At 39.0% G+C, this 21,631-nt stretch overlaps 1 protein-coding gene across 32 annotated transcripts in view; it reads left to right on the top strand.

The window, feature by feature from the left end:
• neb (nebulin) overlaps positions 1 to 21,631 on the top strand; it is a 66,075-nt gene that overhangs the window by 6,040 nt on the left and 38,404 nt on the right. For 28 of the 32 annotated variants that reach the window (XM_039817139.1, XM_039817142.1, XM_039817145.1 and 25 more), the window contains 63 exons: positions 32 to 136; positions 232 to 336; positions 493 to 597; positions 1,464 to 1,568; positions 2,083 to 2,187; positions 2,282 to 2,389; positions 2,828 to 2,944; positions 3,482 to 3,583; positions 3,685 to 3,792; positions 3,907 to 4,011; positions 4,108 to 4,206; positions 4,732 to 4,836; positions 4,949 to 5,056; positions 5,174 to 5,287; positions 5,401 to 5,598; positions 5,741 to 5,848; positions 5,995 to 6,093; positions 6,238 to 6,342; positions 6,574 to 6,681; positions 6,820 to 7,131; positions 7,256 to 7,462; positions 7,581 to 7,685; positions 7,794 to 7,901; positions 7,991 to 8,302; positions 8,454 to 8,660; positions 8,808 to 8,912; positions 9,070 to 9,177; positions 9,303 to 9,614; positions 9,795 to 10,001; positions 10,107 to 10,211; positions 10,318 to 10,425; positions 10,518 to 10,829; positions 10,955 to 11,161; positions 11,271 to 11,375; positions 11,482 to 11,589; positions 11,707 to 12,018; positions 12,145 to 12,351; positions 12,435 to 12,539; positions 12,747 to 12,854; positions 12,987 to 13,298; positions 13,414 to 13,617; positions 14,354 to 14,458; positions 14,592 to 14,699; positions 15,010 to 15,321; positions 15,437 to 15,640; positions 15,796 to 15,900; positions 16,009 to 16,116; positions 16,209 to 16,520; positions 16,634 to 16,837; positions 16,986 to 17,090; positions 17,202 to 17,309; positions 17,522 to 17,833; positions 17,938 to 18,141; positions 18,632 to 18,736; positions 18,843 to 18,950; positions 19,072 to 19,383; positions 19,484 to 19,687; positions 19,797 to 19,901; positions 20,017 to 20,124; positions 20,222 to 20,533; positions 20,631 to 20,834; positions 21,076 to 21,180; positions 21,451 to 21,558. In XM_039817139.1, coding sequence (XP_039673073.1) covers positions 32 to 136; positions 232 to 336; positions 493 to 597; positions 1,464 to 1,568; positions 2,083 to 2,187; positions 2,282 to 2,389; positions 2,828 to 2,944; positions 3,482 to 3,583; positions 3,685 to 3,792; positions 3,907 to 4,011; positions 4,108 to 4,206; positions 4,732 to 4,836; positions 4,949 to 5,056; positions 5,174 to 5,287; positions 5,401 to 5,598; positions 5,741 to 5,848; positions 5,995 to 6,093; positions 6,238 to 6,342; positions 6,574 to 6,681; positions 6,820 to 7,131; positions 7,256 to 7,462; positions 7,581 to 7,685; positions 7,794 to 7,901; positions 7,991 to 8,302; positions 8,454 to 8,660; positions 8,808 to 8,912; positions 9,070 to 9,177; positions 9,303 to 9,614; positions 9,795 to 10,001; positions 10,107 to 10,211; positions 10,318 to 10,425; positions 10,518 to 10,829; positions 10,955 to 11,161; positions 11,271 to 11,375; positions 11,482 to 11,589; positions 11,707 to 12,018; positions 12,145 to 12,351; positions 12,435 to 12,539; positions 12,747 to 12,854; positions 12,987 to 13,298; positions 13,414 to 13,617; positions 14,354 to 14,458; positions 14,592 to 14,699; positions 15,010 to 15,321; positions 15,437 to 15,640; positions 15,796 to 15,900; positions 16,009 to 16,116; positions 16,209 to 16,520; positions 16,634 to 16,837; positions 16,986 to 17,090; positions 17,202 to 17,309; positions 17,522 to 17,833; positions 17,938 to 18,141; positions 18,632 to 18,736; positions 18,843 to 18,950; positions 19,072 to 19,383; positions 19,484 to 19,687; positions 19,797 to 19,901; positions 20,017 to 20,124; positions 20,222 to 20,533; positions 20,631 to 20,834; positions 21,076 to 21,180; positions 21,451 to 21,558 — 10,143 coding nt within the window. The remainder of the gene's footprint in view (positions 1 to 31; positions 137 to 231; positions 337 to 492; positions 598 to 1,463; positions 1,569 to 2,082; positions 2,188 to 2,281; positions 2,390 to 2,827; positions 2,945 to 3,481; positions 3,584 to 3,684; positions 3,793 to 3,906; positions 4,012 to 4,107; positions 4,207 to 4,731; positions 4,837 to 4,948; positions 5,057 to 5,173; positions 5,288 to 5,400; positions 5,599 to 5,740; positions 5,849 to 5,994; positions 6,094 to 6,237; positions 6,343 to 6,573; positions 6,682 to 6,819; positions 7,132 to 7,255; positions 7,463 to 7,580; positions 7,686 to 7,793; positions 7,902 to 7,990; positions 8,303 to 8,453; positions 8,661 to 8,807; positions 8,913 to 9,069; positions 9,178 to 9,302; positions 9,615 to 9,794; positions 10,002 to 10,106; positions 10,212 to 10,317; positions 10,426 to 10,517; positions 10,830 to 10,954; positions 11,162 to 11,270; positions 11,376 to 11,481; positions 11,590 to 11,706; positions 12,019 to 12,144; positions 12,352 to 12,434; positions 12,540 to 12,746; positions 12,855 to 12,986; positions 13,299 to 13,413; positions 13,618 to 14,353; positions 14,459 to 14,591; positions 14,700 to 15,009; positions 15,322 to 15,436; positions 15,641 to 15,795; positions 15,901 to 16,008; positions 16,117 to 16,208; positions 16,521 to 16,633; positions 16,838 to 16,985; positions 17,091 to 17,201; positions 17,310 to 17,521; positions 17,834 to 17,937; positions 18,142 to 18,631; positions 18,737 to 18,842; positions 18,951 to 19,071; positions 19,384 to 19,483; positions 19,688 to 19,796; positions 19,902 to 20,016; positions 20,125 to 20,221; positions 20,534 to 20,630; positions 20,835 to 21,075; positions 21,181 to 21,450; positions 21,559 to 21,631) is intronic. The other 4 variants (XM_039817170.1, XM_039817169.1, XM_039817171.1 and 1 more) reach the window with 4 other exon arrangements.

A 21,631-nucleotide genomic window follows, 5' to 3' on the forward strand; every position in this document is an offset into this window, starting at 1 on the left:
TATTAACAAATTACACACACTTTGTCATCAGGTTAAATACCGCATGGAGGGAAATAAAACTCGGACAACAAGCTTGTATGATGGTGAGGCCAGAGAGGTCGCCCACGTCAAGCGCGTATCTGAGTTGATCAGCAAGGTGAGTTACCTGAACCTACAACAATATGCCAAGATTTGAAGATTTTATTTTATTTTTTTATGTTTAACACAAATGGTGTTGCTAATCTCTTATAGGTTCTGTACAGACAGAAGTGGGATGAGACTAAGGACAGGTACCTGCTACCTCCTGATGCTCCTGAGCTGGTCCTGGCTGTGAAGAATGCTGCTAACTACAGCAAAGTAAGCACAATGTGGCATTCAAGCACTGTATTTTATGTCCCAAATTTTTTTTTTCCTGACATTAGAAATACATCTGATGTATGTTTTAATACAATAAATATTTTTATTAAATATTTTGTATGCATTGGGTAATTCGTGACTTAACACTTTGTTCAGAAACTTTACACGGAGGATTGGAATGAAGAGAAGACCATGTTCTATCCTTACAGCGACAGCCCTGAGCTGCGCAGGGTGGCCAAGGCTCAGGAGGTCTTCAGTGATGTAAGTTGAGTTTACTGACAGCACGCAGTTTTTTTCAACTGCAGTAAATGGAAATACATGTTGTTGTGTGTGGTTTAAATGCTTGCAAGGGTAAAAATAACAGTATCGTGACATTTTGTGATTCAATGGTTTGGCAATATGATAATATACACCATAAGAATTTAGTCAACTGCCAGAGAGTTTGCTTTACCCTTTATGCCGTGGCAGCTCTCACTTTAACTGGCTTTATTTGGCCAATACTATATTCAGTGAGAAGGACTGCAATATGGGAGTTACATAATTTTTTCTGTACCTTGATTTGTCAAGTATTTAATTCGTTGACATAGCTGAAAGTAGACATTTCCATCTGGTTAATTTGTCTATAAGCATTTTTTTTAATTTAATCTCCAGTAAATATACTATATCACAATATACAGTATATCAAGATTGTGGTACAAATATTACATATACCACAATATAGGATTTTGACTGTTGTTTGGTGTCATTTCTTGTAGTGTTCTGATATGAAACAATGTTGAATATCATTACGGTCAGTTGTATAAAAATGAGCTAAGTATAATGTGAATTAAATTCACCTGATTTATCTCTGACTTTGCTGGCAACATGCTATTTAGGCTTTGCCTCAAAGACAAGCACGTTTGCTCTGGTTTTGTATTGTTTTTTTTTTCCTTTCAGGGTCCATTTGTTTGTGCTTAGCCCCCGCCTTTCTTGCTTGTAACTGTTTTCGCTTATGTGGGAAACTCACACAAGTCAATGTAGATATGATCTGTGTGAGGCAGACAGAGATAGCACTAAGGTCAGCTATTGGTGTTGAAGAATTAACCACCTCAGTAAATTTCCACTCCTTCTGTGTGTTCCCCCCGCAGATTCTCTACAAGAAGGGTCATGATCAACGCAAGGCTAAGTACACCTCCTTGGCTAATCCTCCTGAAATGGAGCTGGCCAAGAGAGTGGCCCATCAGCGCAGTGATGTAAGATGAACAATTTTAATCTGGCTCTCAAACACATTTTATAAGTGTAAAACAAATATAAGAAACACAGGATGATAGAGGTAGACAAAGTGAGAAATGTAGGTGTAAAAAATATGAGCAGGCAGCATTTTCATACATTTTATTCCTATTAATAATAGTGCATAGAAGAATAATAAACCTCATTGCTTCTCAGGAAAAAACTCAAACTTGTACTTTGCACAGTGTACCTACTGGAAATGGAAACAGGGCCTTTAGAGACCAACCAACCCCGAGCCTCTGCTAGGGATAACTGGCCACCTGCTCTCTGATATTACTGGCCACACTAAGCTGAAAGGGAGGGGTCAACAGTAGTTTGAAATTACAGAGATTCCAGTCATTCCAATGTGTTTTTATCAAACAGAATGTTAAAATATCTAATACATTTCTTTATCTTCTACATAATACTATACAACAACCTTCTTAAATTTTTTTGTTTCCAAAGCTTAAATACAATGTTTTACTGTTTTATCCACAGCTTAAATACAAGGAGGATTACAATAAAAATGTGAAGGGTCAATGGTGCGAGACGCCATACTTTGACGTGGCCACTGCCAGAGTGGCGATGGAGAACTTAAGCAGTGTAAGAGCATACTACTATCTAAGGGGCAATATCTTCAAAATGGTATTAGGTTTTCATTTTCCTGTATCTAACTGTCGATTCCTTCTCCTTTCAGAAAAAATACACGCAACATTACGAGGATACGAAAGACCAAATTTATTTCATGCAAACAAACACCCCCGTTTATGACGCAAACAAGAAAGCTCGTATTGCTGCCAGTGAGGTAAGTCCACACAAATACACACACAAAGGTATCAAAGTATTTTGATAGGTCCTATCTCATGTGGAAGACACGACAGAGAGTTGACATGTGTCTCAGAGCAGAGTGTGAGTCAACACGCTGAGTCCACTCTGACAGAGGGACACACTGTATTGTGCCCACACATGCACTGTATGACTGAGAGATCTACATTTAGTTCATTCTCACTGCACACATTGCGTGTGTAGTTTAACTAGTCCCCAGTAACAACATATCAGACTATGTGAAGAGGTTTTTTAGCTCCTGTATACCTCCACCCACACATTCACACACAATGCAAACATACGTCATTTAAAAACAAAACATAAAGACACCATGACGGACTCTACCAACGTCATATTATGAGTCAGTATATCAATCGTGCTAAAAAGACTCATTGACACACTTTGTTTCTGTTTCCAGGTCCAATACAAGAAGGAATACGAGAAAGGGAAAGCGCAGTGTGACTACAACACGCTCCCCGCCACAGAGAATCCTCTCCTCAGACAGCTCAGATATGCTGGCACCATCCTCAGTGATGTAGGTGTCTGAAGAACACAGGCATTTTCAATCACAGCTGGTTTAATGAAAAATTATAGATATAATTTGGGGTAAAAACTCATTACAAAATCTTTGAAGTAGTGCATTATAAGTCTCCATGTTTGTTCCTGTATAGACAGAGATGGTGCTTGTATGAATGTGGCAATTACTCTTGTTAGACGGTTAGTTAGTTAGTTAGTTAGTTAGTTAGTTAGTTAGTTAGTTAGTTAGTTAGTAGTTCTGGGTGTTATTTAGAGTGTCTGACATGAAGCTCCTCTAAGGGGATTGTCATATTAGTGGTGCTAATTAAACCATCTATAAGTCACTTGCAGTACCCTTTTGGATACAGTTAATTGATTAAATCAAGGTTCCAGTCTGACAGGTAGTAAGAAAGGGTGTTGGACATCTACTTCATGTACCATGTGGACAGATGTCCATTGTTTTTGTTTGTTTGTGTATTTATGAGCGTTTGCTTATTTTAGTTACTGATCATCATTTATTATGTGATTTTGCATTTGTTTTATGTCTTCTTTGCAGAAAGTTTATAAGTCCAGCTATGAAAAATCCAGGGGTTCCAGCATCAACTACTGTGACACGCCCAAGTTTCAGATGGACTCTGTACTTAAACAGTTCTCTGATGTTAGTATAATCTATGAGCTGAAATACTTTATTAAAATAAAGATATTATTGTTTTTCTTTCCTTTTATTTTTAAATAAATGCATTTCAATTTTTATTTTAGGCAAATTACAAAAATAAGTATGAAAATGAGGTGAAGGGCCACTACATTGGAAGCTATGAAGATCTCTACATGCTTCACTGCCAGAAAGTTGAGGAAATGAAGAATGAGGTAAATTAATAATATAATGTGCATTTTTATTTTTCTAAATCAAATCACTCTTGTAAGAATGTATTATAAACTTCATTATGTCTTTCCTTGCAATTGTCCTATTGTATCTTGCAGCAACTATATAAATCTGACTATGAAGACATTAAGACAAGGTGCTTCTTCCCTCAAACATTGACGCCTGAATATGAAGTTGGGAAGAAGCTTCAGCAGTGTAATGATGTGAGTTGTATTGGCTAATAAAAAATGTATTTGCAGTGTTTTGGTATACTTGTATGTACTGTATGTTACAAAATGTGTTTATCTTATGGTTTGCAGAAAGTTTACCGGCAACATCCAGGCACAGTTAAATTTACACAAGTGGTGGATTCCCCAGTTCAGCTTCAAGCCGCCATCAACGCCAAACAGCTAAGTGATGTATGTATGACTGCATGGCCTGACTCTTAGTGCTAATACAAAATATGTTAGAATTGGAATTGGTGCAGTAAGTCTCATTAACTCTTTTCTTACTGTATGTTCACATAAATAATATAAGTGGTTCATATAGGTTGTATAGAACATAATTCTTTCTTTATATTGTTCATTTATTAATTGAAAGATCAAATTCTCTACATCAAATTCTCCTAGATATGCAGATCACCTTAAAATCTGCCCAATCATCCACGTAGCCCAGCTGTCTTTCTGTGGGCACCATGGAAACTGGAGAGCCATCTCTCTGTAGTATAAATAGCATGGAGCATTCAGTTGGCCCAGAATAAACCCTGTGATCAGAGAGGGGCTGGCGAGGCAGGGAATGGGAAAGGGATGGTCAATATGTCTCAAATAGAGTCCAGCTAATACACTGCTGCCATCCAGTGACAGAAAATCCAATAACACTTAGCCTAAACTTTTGTTTGTGCTAGAAAAAACAAACATCATTTTATCACTTTGTTCTTTTGGCAGTTGAACTACAAGGCAAAGTATGAGGATACAAAATTCAAGAATAGTCTGCCCCCCGACTATCCCTTCTTCATCCAGTCCAGAGTTAACGCTTTTAACCTCAGTGATGTAAGTAACTACTATACAATTAATTTCCAGCAGTAACTGAAATTGAATTGCTATCAGCTTTAATTTGGTATAAGATTGTAATTTCCTGAATGGTGTGATTCTCTCCTTGCAGAACTGTTACAAGTATGATTGGGAGAAATCTAAAGCAAAAAAGTTTGAGATCAGGGGTGATGCTATTTCGATCCTTGCTGCCCGTGCTCACACAAACATTGCCAGTGATGTGAGTATGCTACAATATCAGCCTTTAATGTTTCAGTATTTCTGGCTTTGTATTTCAGTTGCTTTTAGCACCCAGTTTCGTTTTTATTAATTTTTCACAATTTGCTCTTCTTTTCAGGTTAAATATAAAAAGGAGTTTGAGAAGAACAAGGGACATATGGTTGGAGCCCTCAGCATTAATGACGATCCCAAGATCTTACACTCTGTTCACGTGGCCAAAATCCAGAGTGACGTAAGTCATTAGCTTGCTGTATTACTAAATGAGTTACATTTCCCTTGATTTACCTATATTAGAACTGAGATAAGAGGGCACTCTTGAAAAATCTTTTACTGATATTTTCACAGCGGGAATATAAAAAGGACTATGAAAAGATAAAGACCAAGTACCATGCACCACTGGATATGATGTCAGTCACCTTGGCCAAGAAATCACAGGGGATTGCCAGCATGGCTGGGTATAGGAGCATCAGCGCCAACTTCTTCCTTCCTTATGACAGTGTGCTGTTGGACCTGGCCAAAAAAGCCAACATCATCCAGAGTGATGTAAGCATAGAGATACTTTAAACTGATTTAATGCTGACAGTTTTGGTTTTAATCATAATATTAAACTTGTACTTGCACGGTTATTAAGAGATTAGTTATGCATTCAGTGACACCATTTTAATTTTGTTTTCCTGCATCACAGAATGAGTACAAGTCTGACTACAACAACTACACCAAGGGTTCTCCATGGATCCCCCTTGGCTCTTTGGAGGTTGAAAAGAATAAGAAAGCTGGTGACATCCTTAGTGAGGTATGTGTGCAACAGCAACACTTCAGTCTTCCTGTACATACCTTTACCCCTTGCGACAAATGCACCCTTGACATTAAAAAAGGGATATGTCACATACCGTGTTATGTAATAACTTGTTACTAGTGTATTTTACTTGTTTCCTACAGAAAAAATACAGAAAACACCCAGACACAGTCCCTTTCACCTCTATTGACGACCACCCCACCATGATGCAGGCCAAAGTCAACCAGCTTCAAAGGAGTGATGTGAGTCTATTGTCACAACAGCTATTTTGAAATCTTTCTGCACTTTATTTTTCTAAAATCACTTTTGAGAAGATTGTTTTAATCTTTACTTTGATCTTAGTATAGCATGTGTGACTTGTGCCATTATTGCTTTCTTGCTTCCAGCTGTTCTACAAGAGAGGTCTGGAGAAGGTCCATCAGAAGTACTCTCTACCTCCTGATGTCCCTGAGTTCCTCCAGGCCAAGTGCAATGCCTACAACATCAGCAAGGTAGGGCATAGAAACACTGAGAGATCACTTTTTTGAATTATGTAAACCAAATATTTTCTGATAGCACAATTTTGTAAGTCGTACTTTGGGGTATGTTTAAATGGATCCACTATATAATTACACAAGCACACTCACTCACACACGTGCGTGCAGTGTGTAGCGGATCCATTATAAACCTATTGAAAGTGCATATTTTTTGTTATTGTTTACATCTTTAATCTGTCATTTCAGAACTACTACAAGCTCGACTGGCAGGCATTGATTGCTAAAGGTTATGACCTGAAGTCGGATGCTATATCTATTGTTGCCGCCAAAGCTGCCAGACATGCTGCCAGTGATGTAAGTTCTCCAAACAACTGAACCAACAAACTCCATTTTAACATGCGCTGTACTCAGTACTTCCTGTTGCATCATATAATCGTTAACATTAATTTAAAGCGAAATAATTAGAGATGCTATATGCCCTTGAATTTCTAGATCCAGTATAAAAAGGCTTATGAGAAGGCCAGAGGCCACCATGTTGGCTTCCGCAGCATCAAGGACGATCCTCTGCTGGTTCACTACATGGAGGTAGCTAAGATGCAGAGCGAGAAGAACTACAAGAAGGACTACCACAAGGCCAAGCTGAAGTACCACTCCCCAGTAGACATGATGAGTTTGGCACACGCCAAGCACGCCTCTGCTGTTCAGACCTATGCTGGTTACAAAAAGATCCCTCACAGCTACATGCTTATGCCTGACTCAATGAGTCTGCACCTTGCTCGCAACATGAACATCAATTCCAGTGATGTAAGTTTAATTTTCCTTTTCATGACTTTTGTTTTAATAATCTAGTTAAATACTTTATGTCTTGGCTAAAAGATGGTGTTTCTGCAGGTCTGATTATTTTTAATGTGTCTCACTTACTTTTCAGTATAACTATAAACTGGATTATGAGAACTCTGTCAAGGGAATTGGCTGGATTCCCATTGGTTCTCTAGAGGTGGAAAAAGCCAAGAAAGCAGCAGAAGCTCTGAATGAGAAAAAATACCGCCAGCACCCTGACACAATCAAATTCACCAGTGTCACTGACTCCATGAACATGGAGCTGGCCAAGGCCAATGCCAAGATCATGAATGCGGTGAGAAGGAGAAAATAGAATAACTTTCTTATTTGCTCTAATATAAATTTCATAATTTAAGTCTTTGAATTCCTTTTCAGAATAGACATAAACCTATATCTTAATTGTAATTATGCAGAAAGAGTATAAGGCCAGTGGAGAGAAGTTCATGCACACTTACCATCTCCCTGCTGACGTCCCTGAACTGATGCAAGCCAGATACAATGCCGTCAACATCAGCCAGGTTAGTTGCAGATTCTTGTTTGGGATTTTTTCCAGCGTTGGTGGACAATGTGTAGAAATGAAATTGCTACTATATTGTTAACATAACACTGATGATCATTTTATTCAGAATTACTACACCTATGCTCATCGTCAAGATCTGCTCAAAGGACATCATGTGAAGGAAGATGCCATTTCCATCGTTGCAGCAAAAAGTTCCAGCGTCATTGCCAGTAATGTAAGTTGTGAATATGGTAATAATAATCTGATTCAAATCTCACTGAATTCAGTAATGTTATTCATACCTAATATTTTTCTTTTATATAGTACAAGTATAAACTGGCTTATGAGAAGGCAAAGGGCCACCATGTTGGCCACCGCAGCATCAAGGACGATCCTCTGCTGGTTCACTACATGGAGGTAGCTAAGATGCAGAGCGAGAAGAACTACAAGAAGGACTACCACAAGGCCAAGCTGAAGTACCACTCCCCAGTAGACATGATGAGTTTGGTACACGCCAAGCACGCCTCTGCTGTTCAGACCTATGCTGGTTACAGAAAGATCCCTCACAGCTACATGCTTCTTCCTGACAACTTGCACATGCAGCGGTGTCGTGGCATGATGGAGATTCAGAGTGATGTATGTTTTGACTTTTCACCTATATGTTACCATAGTGTAATGCTAGTATAATTGCTACCTATATGAGTAAATTGATTACATACACAGTACCAAAGCAATGTGCGAGGTGAGGACAGTAAACTCTTAACTTTTTTTTTCTATAAACCCACAGAATGTCTACAAGTCAGATTACACCAACTACAGTAGAGGCGTAGGGTGGGTCCCTATTGGTTCTTTGGATGTTGAGAGGGCCAAAGTTGCTAGATCCGCACTGGCAGAAAGAGGCTACCGCCAGCATCCCAGTACATTCAAATACACAAGCAAGACTGATGCCATTAACACGGCTTTGGCTCTATCCAACACGAAGACGCTGGACAATGTAAGAATGTCTTCTTTATATTGATGATGCAATGGCTTTACATCTCTTAAAATGTGTTGAAATATTGATGCATGTGAAAACAAAGATTTTCCTATGAGAAAGTTACAAAAATTCACAGGTTTTACTGTTCTTTTTCCTTCCCTCTAGGCTTCATACAGAGCTTCAGGCGAGAAGTTCAAGCACACCTATAATCTACCAGCTGACTGCCCTGAGTTCCTTCAGGCTAAATTTAACGCCCAGACCCTTAGCGAGGTTTGAGCACAATATAGTTATTGAAAATCAAAGTTAGACAATTTTTTTTTTGCCAAATGTGCAAATCAAAGGAATATGACTAGCCTGAAATGTCAAGTGTATATCACCATAATCTTTATGCAAAATATTGTTGTAATACTTTGATCTTTATCCACAGAGTCACTACAAGCACAAGTGGCTGGAAGATATTGCCAAGGGATACGACATGAAGCCAGATGCTATTTCTGTGCTGCATGCCAAGCAAGGCAGACATATTGCCAGCGATGTATGTAAATCATAAATCTATTGTCAATCTATCAATGTATTCAGCACTTTTTTTTCTCCATATAACTGAAACAATCACTCATTGTCATCGAGGCGTTTCTAACTCTTTTATTTATTTATTTTTAGATCCAATACAAGAAAGCTTACGAGAAGGCCAGAGGCCACCATGTTGGCTTCCGCAGCATCAAGGACGATCCTCTGCTGGTTCACTACATGGAGGTAGCTAAGATGCAGAGCGAGAAGAACTACAAGAAGGACTACCACAAGGCCAAGCTGAAGTATCACACCCCAGTAGACATGATGAGTGTGGTACAAGCCAAGCACGCCTCTGCTGTTCAGACCTATGCTGGTTACAGAAAGATCCCTCACAGCTACATGCTTCTTCCTGACAACTTGCACGTTCAGCGGTGTCGCACCATGAACACCCAGTCAAGTGATGTGAGTGGCAGTTTTCATCTGTGAATTGTGTCTCTTAGGATCAAAACTATGTTTGAAAGGCAACCACAATAAATCTACATTGTGTGTTTGATATTCATATTTTTGCTAAAAGTTTAAAAGATAATTGTCATTGATCTTAACTTCAGAACTAATGTGCATCTCATTTATTCATTTTTTCAGTGTAATTACAAGTCTGAATGGAATAACGATATCAGGGGTATTGGATGGGTCCCTATTGGCTCAATTGGAGTTGAGACTGCTAAACTTGGTGGTCAGATTCAGAGTGAACATAGGTACCGCACTCATCCATCCAACTTCAAGTTCAGCAAGCTGATGGACTCCATGGACTTGACTCTGGCCACTGCCAACAACAAGATCATGAACAAGGTGCAAGCATATTCAAATATATAGTGCAGGGTCACAAAATATAAATTATAATCTTGTTCATAAGCATCATCATTCACTTGTTTTTTCTGGTGTCTTTATTTACAGAAAGCATACACTGCAGCTTGGGAGAAGGACAAACTGACAGTCCACGTCATGCCAGACGCTCCTGAGATTCTCCTGGCCAAGGCTAATGCCATCACCATGAGCAATGTAAGGCATTAAATTACATTACAATATATATATATACATACATATATACATATATATTTCAATATTTGATCTTATTTTATTTATATTAATTTATATGTTATTACAGAAACTTTACAAAGCCGGTGTTGTGGAGATGGCCAATAAGGGCCACAACCTCAAAGCAGACGCCATCTCAATTTTGGCTGCCAAAACCGGTACCACCATTGCCAGTGATGTAAGTTGAAAATAAATTCCTGTACCAAATCAAGAAGTTAATCTACTACAAACCATCACACATGTTAAACAAGTATTTATTCACTGTTACAGTACAAGTACAAGCTGGCTTACGAGAAGGCCAGAGGCCACCATGTTGGCTTCCGCAGCATCAAGGACGATCCTCTACTGGTTCACTACATGGAGGTAGCTAAGATGCAGAGCGAGAAGAACTACAAGAAGGACTACCACAAGGCCAAGCTGAAGTATCACACCCCAGTAGACATGATGAGTGTGGTACAAGCCAAGCACGCCTCTGCTGTTCAGACTTATGCTGGTTACAGAAAGATCCAGCACACTTACTCTCTCCTCCCTGATGCCATGAACCTGCAACTTGCTCGCACCATGAACACCCAGTCTAGTGATGTAGGTTCTAAATGTCAAAATACCAGTTGCATTATGCCCACAATAATTATATGTATTTTTAAAGGCAGATAACAATTATGTGTTGTATTATCCCTTGGTTCATGTAGTCTTGCATTTCTTTTTAGTGTGACTACAAATCTGAATGGAATAACTATATCAGGGGTATTGGATGGGTCCCTATTGGCTCAATTGGAGTTGAGACTGCTAAACTTGGTGGTCAGATTCAGAGTGAACATAGGTACCGCACTCATCCATCCAACTTCAAGTTCAGCAAGCTGATGGACTCCATGGACTTGACTCTGGCCACTGCCAACAACAAGATCATGAACAAGGTGCAGTATGTTTAACTGTACTCTAAAGTTGAAGGCTACAACAATGTTGCTGATCATATTGTTTACAACAATCACCATTCACTTGTTTTTCTGGTGTCTTTATTTACAGAAAGCATACACTGCAGCTTGGGAGAAGGACAAACTGACAGTCCACGTCATGCCAGACGCTCCTGAGATTCTACTGGCCAAGGCTAATGCAATCACCATGAGCAATGTAAGGGGGAATCCATGAAACTAATAAATCAACTGTATAGGGTTAATGGTGATCAGTTTATGAATGTAAACACTGTTTTATTCATTGTTATCTTACTCTTTTACAGAAACTTTACAAAGCCGGTGTTGTGGAGATGGCCAATAAGGGCTACCACCTCAAAGCAGATGCCATCCCAATTCAGGCTGCCAAGTCCGGTACCACTATTGCCAGTAATGTAAGTTATAAAAAAACTTCCTGTAGGAAATCAATATTCACAATGCATACTGATAAAATTCATATTGTATGAGAGTACAGTCTCTGTGAGTGACAAAGTACGTGTTTGCTGTCACAGTACAAGTACAAGTTGGCTTACGAGAAGGCCAGAGGCCACCATGTTGGCTTCCGCAACATCAAGGACGATCCTCTGCTGGTTCACTACATGGAGGTGGCCAGATTGCAGAGTGACAAGAACTACAAGAAGGACTACCACAAGGCCAAGCTGAAGTATCACTCCCCAGTGGACATGATCAGTTTGGTCCATGCCAAGCATGCTTCTGCTGCTCAAACTATGGCTGGATACAAGCAGATAAACTCCCACTACACTGTGCTGCCTGATGCCATGAACCTGCAACTAGCGCGTAACATGCAGTTCATCGCCAGTGATGTATGTAGAGAGTCTGACTTAATCATTTTTAAATAAAAATCCAAAGTTTTGCATTAATGTTACCATTGCTGTTTGGAGCTGTGCTGCATTGTGAAGGAAATGATTTCTGTTGATATTCTCCCTCAGAACCAGTACAAGAGTGAGTATGAAAACTTCATAAAGGGAATAGGATGGGTCCCTATTGGATCACTCGATGTTGAGAAAGCAAAAATAGGAGGCAAGATTCTCAGTGAGGCCCTATACCGTCAAGCTCCTAGCAACTTCAAATTCACTAAGGACATGCACTCCATGGATCTGACACTAGCCACTGCCAACAACCAGATTATGAATAAGGTACTGAAAAGGAAAAAAAAAACACATATCTCTTCTCTAGTACTCATGTCTAAGATGTCAAACCAACAATGTTTTGTTTTTAGAAATCCTACACCACTGCCTGGGAGAAAGATAAGACTTCGATCCACATCATGCCTGATGCAATGGACATTGTTCTTGCGAGAGGAAACAAGAAGAACTTCAGTGAGGTACAGTGCGATACCTTAATTTCTCTACCCATTTCCACACATTTCTTTTCTAGATCTGTCATGATTCGTAATGAAAATAAACAACACTTACAGTATAGACAAATAGGAAATCTGTAATATTATTTCAGGTTGGTGCATTAGTTAATTCATTTGATAGATGACATGCTTTCCTTTATATATATATATATATATTCTCTCTTTCTTCAGAAAATGTACAAATTGGACAATGAGCTGTCCAAGAAGAAGGGCCATCATGTTCGTGGAGATGCAATTGCAGTCCTTGCTGCCAAAGCCTCCACTGCTATTGCTAGTGATGTAAGTGTCTGTGTGGTTATTTCTATACTGTACTACCTACTGTATACTGTATATTATTTGTTATGCTCCCCCCCTCAACAGAGATTGGTTATGAAAACTCACATTTTCAGTTGCTTTGTTACTCATTTGCAGTACAAGTACCATGCAGGATACCGTAAGCAGGTCGGCCACCACATCGGTGCTCGCTGCATCCAGGATGATCCTCTGCTCATGCTGGCTCTGAACTCTGCCAGAATTGCTAGTGATGCCCTGTACAAGAAGGACTTCAACAAGTCCAAGACCAAGTTCAATCTGCCAGTGGACATGATCGCCTTTGAACTGGCCAAGAAGAACCAGATTCAGGTCAACCACGCCAACTACATCACTCGCCTCCACAACTGGACTTGCCTGCCAGACTCCAATGATGTCCGCCTGGCCAGACATGCATATGACCTACAGAGTGATGTGAGTAAGAATCCTTGAATTTATACTGTGAAAAGTTTTCATGGTTAGGAATGTATATTTTTTTAAGTTTTGGAACATCTTTCACCATAATAAAACCCTTTTTTGTTTTGTCCAGGCTGTTTACAAGGAAGATCTGAAGATGTTGCAGGGTATTGGATGGGTGCCTATAGGTTCACTGGATGTTGAGAAGGCGAAGAAAGCTGGTGACGCCCTCAGTGAGAGAAAGTATCGTCAACACCCAAGCAACTACAAATTTAAAATGACCACTGAAGACATGCCCATGGTGTTGGCTAAGGCCAACGCTCAGGTTATCAACAAGGTATTTGCGGCTACTGCCCCAACATTTTATTGTGTCTCATATTTATGATGTTTTTTTTTTAGAAACTAATAACACTCAAGAAAAATGGTCTTTGAGTTTACAGTAGAGGAACTGATTCAGGTCTTTTTCTTACACCAAATACATTTTATTATATTTTGTTTAGTTATTTTAAAACATAAGGAAGGAAGATAACATGGCAACACTCAGGAAGAATATACATTTTTATAACGTAAGGTTTTGAATGCAGGTGTAAGGCATTTCCACATTGGCTTCACGTTTCAGACACGGAAGTTGCTGCTTGTACAGTACACTATCACTGATGTTTAACCTTAAATATTTGCGTTCTCACTTACACATAAAGTGAAAGGTTCAGCGATCATGCAAACAACAACCATGACAAAGGACACCCTTGTGTTTAGACTGTGCCTAAAGAAAAGTTTTTGATTTTGTCATGACTGCCACCTTGGGGCTTTGTTGTACAGTATAATTCTAATCTATTCAATATAATCAATTTAAATTGTACAAAACTGAGTAAATATTCCAGCCTACTGACGAAAAAACCTCTGCATGACTACATTTAGCATAATAAATCACATTCAGGTGTTGTCTATTTTTATCCGCTTTTTATTTGTCTAAGATCAGTATTGATTTAATTATCAATGCATGCCAATTAATCTTCTGCTAAAAGTTTGTTTTGTATTGAATTTAAACAAAAATAAATAACTTTAAATTACAGCAAGACTACATTAAAGCCTGGGAAAAAGACAAGACAACCATTCATGTCATGCCTGATGCCATGGATATTCAACTGGCCAAAGCAAACAAATCCAACTACAGTTTGGTGAGTCCTTCTAAAACATTCTGAAAAAAGTTAAGTTGTTGTCATAGCTTTTGAAGCAACATGCTTGATAATACAACACTGTTTTTCAAAAGATGCTTGAAGGTTTCTTTGTATTTTTTTCCCTTTTATACAGAACACGTACAAGCAGGCACATGAAGAGGCCAAAAAGAAGGGATACGACCTGCGTAATGATGCCATTTCCATCATTGCAGCGAGGGCTACAAGGGATATCGCCAGCGACGTAAAATAATTTAATTTCCATTTATTAAAATTAGCACACATATTTTAAATATAAAAAGGTAAAAAAACATGTAATTGTTGAGCAGTTAAATGTATTCAAATGATTACGTTATAGATTTGATTTTTGTAATGTAGTATACTTTTTCATGCTAATATTCCACATTAGTAAAAATGTTATTAACTACACGATTACATACTTAATTTATACTGAAATTGATCTGCAGCAAAGTTTGAAAACAATATTGCTACTGTTACTATTGCCTTGTGAAAAACATATCGTTTTGATCAGTTGCTTTGTTACTCATTTGCAGTACAAGTACCATGCAGGATACCGTAAGCAGGTCGGCCACCACATCGGTGCTCGCTGCGTCCAGGATGATCCTCTGCTCATGCTGGCTCTGAACTCTGCCAGAATTGCCAGTGATGCCCTGTACAAGAAGGACTTCAACAAGTCCAAGACCAAGTTCAATCTGCCAGTGGACATGATCGCCTTTGAACTGGCCAAGAAGAACCAGATTCAGGTCAACCACGCCAACTACATCACTCGCCTCCACAACTGGACTTGCCTGCCAGACTCCAATGATGTCCGCCTGGCCAGACATGCATATGACCTACAGAGTGATGTGAGTAAGAATCCTTGAATTTATACTGTGAAAAGTTTTCATGGTTAGGAATGTATATTTTTTAAAGTTTTGGAACATCTTTCACCATAATAAAACCCGTTTTTGTTTTGTCCAGGCTGTTTACAAGGAAGATCTGAAGATGTTGCAGGGTATTGGATGGGTGCCTATAGGTTCACTGGATGTTGAGAAGGCGAAGAAAGCTGGTGACGCCCTCAGTGAGAGAAAGTATCGTCAACACCCGAGCAACTTCAAATTCAAACTCACCACTGAAGACATGTCCATGGTGTTGGCTAAGGCCAACGCTCAGGTTATGAACAAGGTATGAAATCATATTTAAAGAATGATTTTGTATAACATCAAATAACTATAGCAACTACATATGGATATGATGAGGAAATGATTTAACCATAAAAATGCTTACTTTCAGATTTCATAATGTAAGTACATTTTCATGTTTCTGATTTCTGACTGCAGAAAGCATACGTTGAAGCCTGGGATAATGATAAGTCGAAGATCCACATCATGCCTGATGCTATGGATGTTCTTCTAGCCAAAGCAAACAATGTCAACTACAGCATGGTATGTGGGAAATTAAATAGTAATGATGTCAGAGCAATTCGTATTTATAGGTTACTTTCAAAAATATTATTAACTTAACATCTCTGGCATAATTGTGTTTGGTTACAGAAAAAGTACAAACAGGCAAATGAAGATGCCAAGAAGAAGGGCTACGATATCCGCAATGATGCCATTTCCATTAAAGCAGCCCGGGCTTCTAGGGACATTGCCAGTGATGTAAGCTTCTGGATTTTTTAACAATGATAAACGGTTACCATACATGTATTACTGTACATGTAACCACATAACTTTGATTTTGTTTTTTTTAGCACAAGTACAAGACGGGATACCGTAAGCAGGTCGGCCACCACATCGGTGCTCGCTGCATCCAGGATGATCCTCTGCTCATGCTGGCTCTGAACTCTGCCAGAATTGCCAGTGATGCCCTGTACAAGAAGGACTTCAACAAGTCCAAGACCAAGTTCAATCTGCCAGTGGACATGATCGCCTTTGAACTGGCCAAGAAGAACCAGATTCAGGTCAACCACGCCAACTACATCACTCGCCTCCACAACTGGACTTGCCTGCCAGACTCCAATGATGTCCGCCTGGCCAGACATGCATATGACCTACAGAGTGATGTGAGTAAGAATCCTTGAATTTATACTGTGAAATATGTTCATGTTTATTAATGTATAATTTTAAGTTTTGGACGATTGTTAACCATAATAAACCCTTTTTTTGTTTTGTCCAGGCTGTTTACAAGGAAGATCTGAAGATGTTGCAGGGTATTGGATGGGTGCCTATAGGTTCACTGGATGTTGAGAAGGCGAAGAAAGCTGGTGACGCCCTCAGTGAGAGAAAGTATCGTCAACACCCGAGCAACTTCAAATTCAAAATCACCACTGAAGACATGCCCATGGTGTTGGCTAAGGCCAACGCTCAGGTTATGAACAAGGTATGAAATCATATTTAAAGAATGATTTTGTATAATATCAAATAACTATAGCAACTACATATGATTATGATGAGGAAATGATTTAATCATAAAAATGCTTACTTGCAGATTTTATAATGTAAGTCAATTTTCACATTTCTGACTGCAGAAAGCATACGTTGAAGCCTGGGATAATGATAAGTCGAAGATCCACATCATGCCTGATGCTATGGATGTTCTTCTAGCCAAAGCAAACAATGTCAACTACAGCATGGTATGTGGGAAATTAAATAGTAATGATGGTACAGCAATTCATATTTATGGATTACTTTCATTGTTAAATTTACATACTTAAGGTCTCCGGCATAATTGTGTTTGGTTACAGAAAAAGTACAAACAGGCAAATGAAGATGCCAAGAAGAAGGGCTACGATATCCGCAATGATGCCATTTCCATTAAAGCAGCCCGGGCTTCTAGGGACATTGCCAGTGATGTAAGTGTTTCATTTTAGTTATTTATTTGAAAAGTGACAAATGATTGTTAATTGTAATATTATTTATATTAAAACTTCCATGTGAATTTTATTATAGCCAACTAACCATGTTTGCCAAAACAGTATACTAAATAAATTATTTAATTTTACCCATCGACAAAATGTGTGTGTAAATGTTAATAAACAATGAAATTATTACATTTTTCTTCCAGTACAAGTACCATGCAGGATACCGTAAGCAGGTCGGCCACCACATCGGTGCTCGCTGCGTCCAGGATGATCCTCTGCTCATGCTGGCTCTGAACTCTGCCAGAATTGCCAGTGATGCCCTGTACAAGAAGGACTTCAACAAGTCCAAGACCAAGTTCAATCTGCCAGTGGACATGATCGCCTTTGAACTGGCCAAGAAGAACCAGATTCAGGTCAACCACGCCAACTACATCACTCGCCTCCACAACTGGACTTGCCTGCCAGACTCCAATGATGTCCGCCTGGCCAGACATGCATATGACCTACAGAGTGATGTGAGTAAGAATCTATACCCTGAAACGTTTTCAGGTTTATTAATGTATAATTTTAAGTTTTGTAAGATTGTTAACCATAATAAACCCTTTTCTGTTTTGTCCAGGCTGTTTACAAGGAAGATCTGAAGATGTTGCAGGGTATTGGATGGGTGCCTATAGGTTCACTGGATGTTGAGAAGGCGAAGAAAGCTGGTGACGCCCTCAGTGAGAGAAAGTATCGTCAACACCCGAGCAACTTCAAATTCAAAATCACCACTGAAGACATCCCCATGGTGTTGGCTAAGGCCAACGCTCAGGTTATGAACAAGGTATTTCCTTTGCAGCTACTGCCCCAACATTTTATTGTGTATTATTTTTATGCTGTTTTAATAACACTTAACAACATTTTCTTTAAGCATACATTAGAATAACTGATTCAGTTTTTTTATTACATTGAATACATTTTATTATATTTTTGTTTAGTTATTTTCAAAACATAAGTAAGGAAGATAACATGGCAACACTTGAAACAAAAAAATTCATTTTTATAACATAGATTTTTCCAAGTAATAATAATGGCCAAGTATATCATTTTGTCAAATAAGATTATTTTGTGGCCAATGAAAAGGGCATTTTATTTTGGAACATTTGAGTTTGGTGCTAGAATTTATAATTCTTTTGGTAAAATACAAATTTATATTTGTGTGAAAGGGCTTATAATAATAACAACTACCTTAATGTGCAATGGAGATCTCTCTCTGGAGATCTTTAAAGTCAATACCATCAAGTAATACTCGAAAAATGTGTGGTTTGTTCCAGAATCTCTACACTGAAGCTTGGGAGAAGGATAAGACCAAGCTGCACATCCAACCTAACACTCCTGAGATCGTCCTCTCTCAGCAGAATGCTATCAACATGAGCAAGGTTAGGTTAGTGGAAAGCCTGACGCTTTCCAGAATTAAGCACCATTATTAGACCTCCATTTGTTTAAACAGTAAGCAAAAGTATTCATAAATGTCTTTCTTTTCAGAAACTCTACAGACAAGGTTTTGAGGCCACCATCAACAAAGGCTATTTCCTCCCTGTGGATGCAATCTCTGTCAAGGCTGCTAAGGGCTCCAGGGACATCATTAGTGATGTGAGTGACTCATAACTGTATCTAAAATCTGTTTATATGATTGACACACTGGTATTAGACATACCGTAATGTGAGAGATGTTCTGGTTGTAACATAAAACATTTTCTGCTGATATCATCAGTACAAGTACAAGACGGGATACCGTAAGCAGGTCGGCCACCACATTGGTGCTCGCTGCGTCCAGGACGACCCTCTGATCATGCTGGCTATGAATGGAGCCAAGATTGCCAGCGATGCCCTGTACAAGAAGGACTTCAACAAGTCCAAAACCAAGTTCAACCTGCCCGTGGACATGCTGAATATTGAACTGGCAAAGAAATGCCAGATTCAAGTCAACCACGCCAACTATATCACCCGCCTGCACCAGTGGACTTGCCTGCCAGACTCCAATGATGTCCGCCAGGCTAGGAAGGCCTACGATCTTCAGAGTGATGTGAGCCTTTCTGTGACATATTCAACATATCACAACTTAATATACCATGTCAACTGTGCTTATGTGTTTTAATGTAACATGTTTATGCTTTTCCCAACAGGCTGTATACAAAGCTGACATGGATGAGGTCATAGGCGTAGGATGGGTCCCCATCGGTTCAATTGATGTAGTGAAGGCCAAGAATGCTGGAAGAATTCTCAGCGAACATCTCTACAGAGTGAAACCAGACACACAGAAATATACAACTGACATGTCTTCCATGTCCATGGTCTTGGCCAAAGCAAATGCTGAAATCATCAACAAGGTAAGAATATCACATCCCTTTTTTCCTTTTTTATTCTTTTTTTTTATACAAACAAAATCCATTCCTGGTGTTTACAATTTGTGTGTTCTTTTTCTGTTTCTCACCACAGAAAAAGTACATTTCTGCTTGGGAGGCTGACAAGGTTAAGAATCATGTTATCCCTGATTTACCTGAGATTTTGCTTTCTAAAGCTAATGCTCACAACATCAGTAAGGTACGTTTGGTCTGTTTTGAAAAATAGTATTACACATCCATGTCAGAAAATATCAGTGATATATAGGCATCATGTTTTTCATTTCATAGTTCAACTTTTTTCATTACTCTTTCAGAAACTATACAGGGAAGGTGTTGAGGAGATCTTTAGAAAGGGCTACGATCTTAAGGCCGATGCTGTCTCTGTTGTTGCTGCCAAACGTGGAAGAGAAATCATCAGTGATGTACGTAACATACAAATGAATATTTTTCTTTGTGATATTGACTTTGGCTTATTTGTACATAAACCTGTCAATTGTCATTTTACTCCTCTCTTCACAGTACAAATACAAGACGGGATACCGTAAGCAGGTCGGTCACCACATCGGAGCCCTCAGTGTCCATGACGACCCTCTGATCATGCTGGCTCTGAACGGAGCCAAGATTGCCAGTGATGCCTTGTACAAGAAGGACTTCAACAAGTCCAAAACCAAGTTCAATCTGCCAGTGGACATGCTGAATATTGAACTGGCCAAGAAATGCCAGATCCAAGTCAACGATTTCAACTACAGAACTCATCTGCACAACTGGACCTGCCTACCAGACTCCACTGATGTGGTCCAGGCCAGAAAGGCTTATGACCTGCAGAGTGATGTGAGTAATGAATATTTCTCAGAATGTGTTTGCTGAAGACTGAAACTTTTTTTTAACTCAATGTGACTCCCCTGTTTCCTCCTGCTGTGACTTGTAGGCTGTCTACAAGGCCGACATGGAGTGGATCAGGGGAACAGGTTGGGTGCCAATTGGTTCAGTTGATGTGGAGAAAGTCAAGAAAGCGGGAGAAGTCCTGAGCGAGATCAAGTACCGTCAGCATCCCTCCAACTTCAAATTCACTGCCAAGACAAGTGACATACCATATGTCCTTGCTCAGGCTAATGCCCATATCATGGACAAGGTAGATATTGCTTCTTAAATATTATGTCATCGTATTTATTATTTTTTTTTTTTTCTTTTTCTTCTTTTTTTTTTTTAATTCAAAAAATGGTATACCAAATCTTTGGCTAAATGTTTCATCAATTGCATTTGTTTGACCCTAATGAGGATAGCTTGATTTAACCAAAATTCAGTTTATTATGGTATTATATGACTCAGATACAGTCATGTCTCACTAAACCTTGTTAATATTCTGTTTACAGAAAGCATATATTTCTGCCTGGGAGAAGGACAAGATCAATCTTCACATCGCGCCTGACACCCCAGAGATCCTCCTGGCCAAGCAGAATAAATTCAACACCAGTCTGGTAATGCAGTGCCTCTTTATGTAGTTGTACAACCAATTAGCACATCATAAATGATCATATCAGTAATTGGTAACTTTATGTATCGAAATCAGTTAATTGTTTGAAAAAAAAGAACGATATTGTCATGCAGTAGTTGTTGACCTTTTAATCACATCTAGTGTGAAGGAAATTGTCTGCTCTATCGATACTGGTATTTTGTATTTGTATAATGGTGTATAGCACACAGTGTGTATATCAGACAACCTGACACCTTAATTCTTGTTTCCTCAGAAACAATATCGTGAAGGCTATATGGACACCATAAACAAAGGCTACTACCTTCCCAAAGATGCAATTTCTGTTTTAGCAGCCAGGGCCTCCCGGGACATCGTCAGTGATGTAAGTCGGTACCTCTCGTTTTCCTTTTCTCGCTTCACAAACTGAATTCTTCTGCAGCTTTTTATTTCTTATT

The sequence above is a fragment of the Perca fluviatilis genome, chromosome 12, assembly GCF_010015445.1.
Source record: "Perca fluviatilis chromosome 12, GENO_Pfluv_1.0, whole genome shotgun sequence".
NCBI classification, from domain to species: domain Eukaryota; kingdom Metazoa; phylum Chordata; class Actinopteri; order Perciformes; family Percidae; genus Perca; species Perca fluviatilis.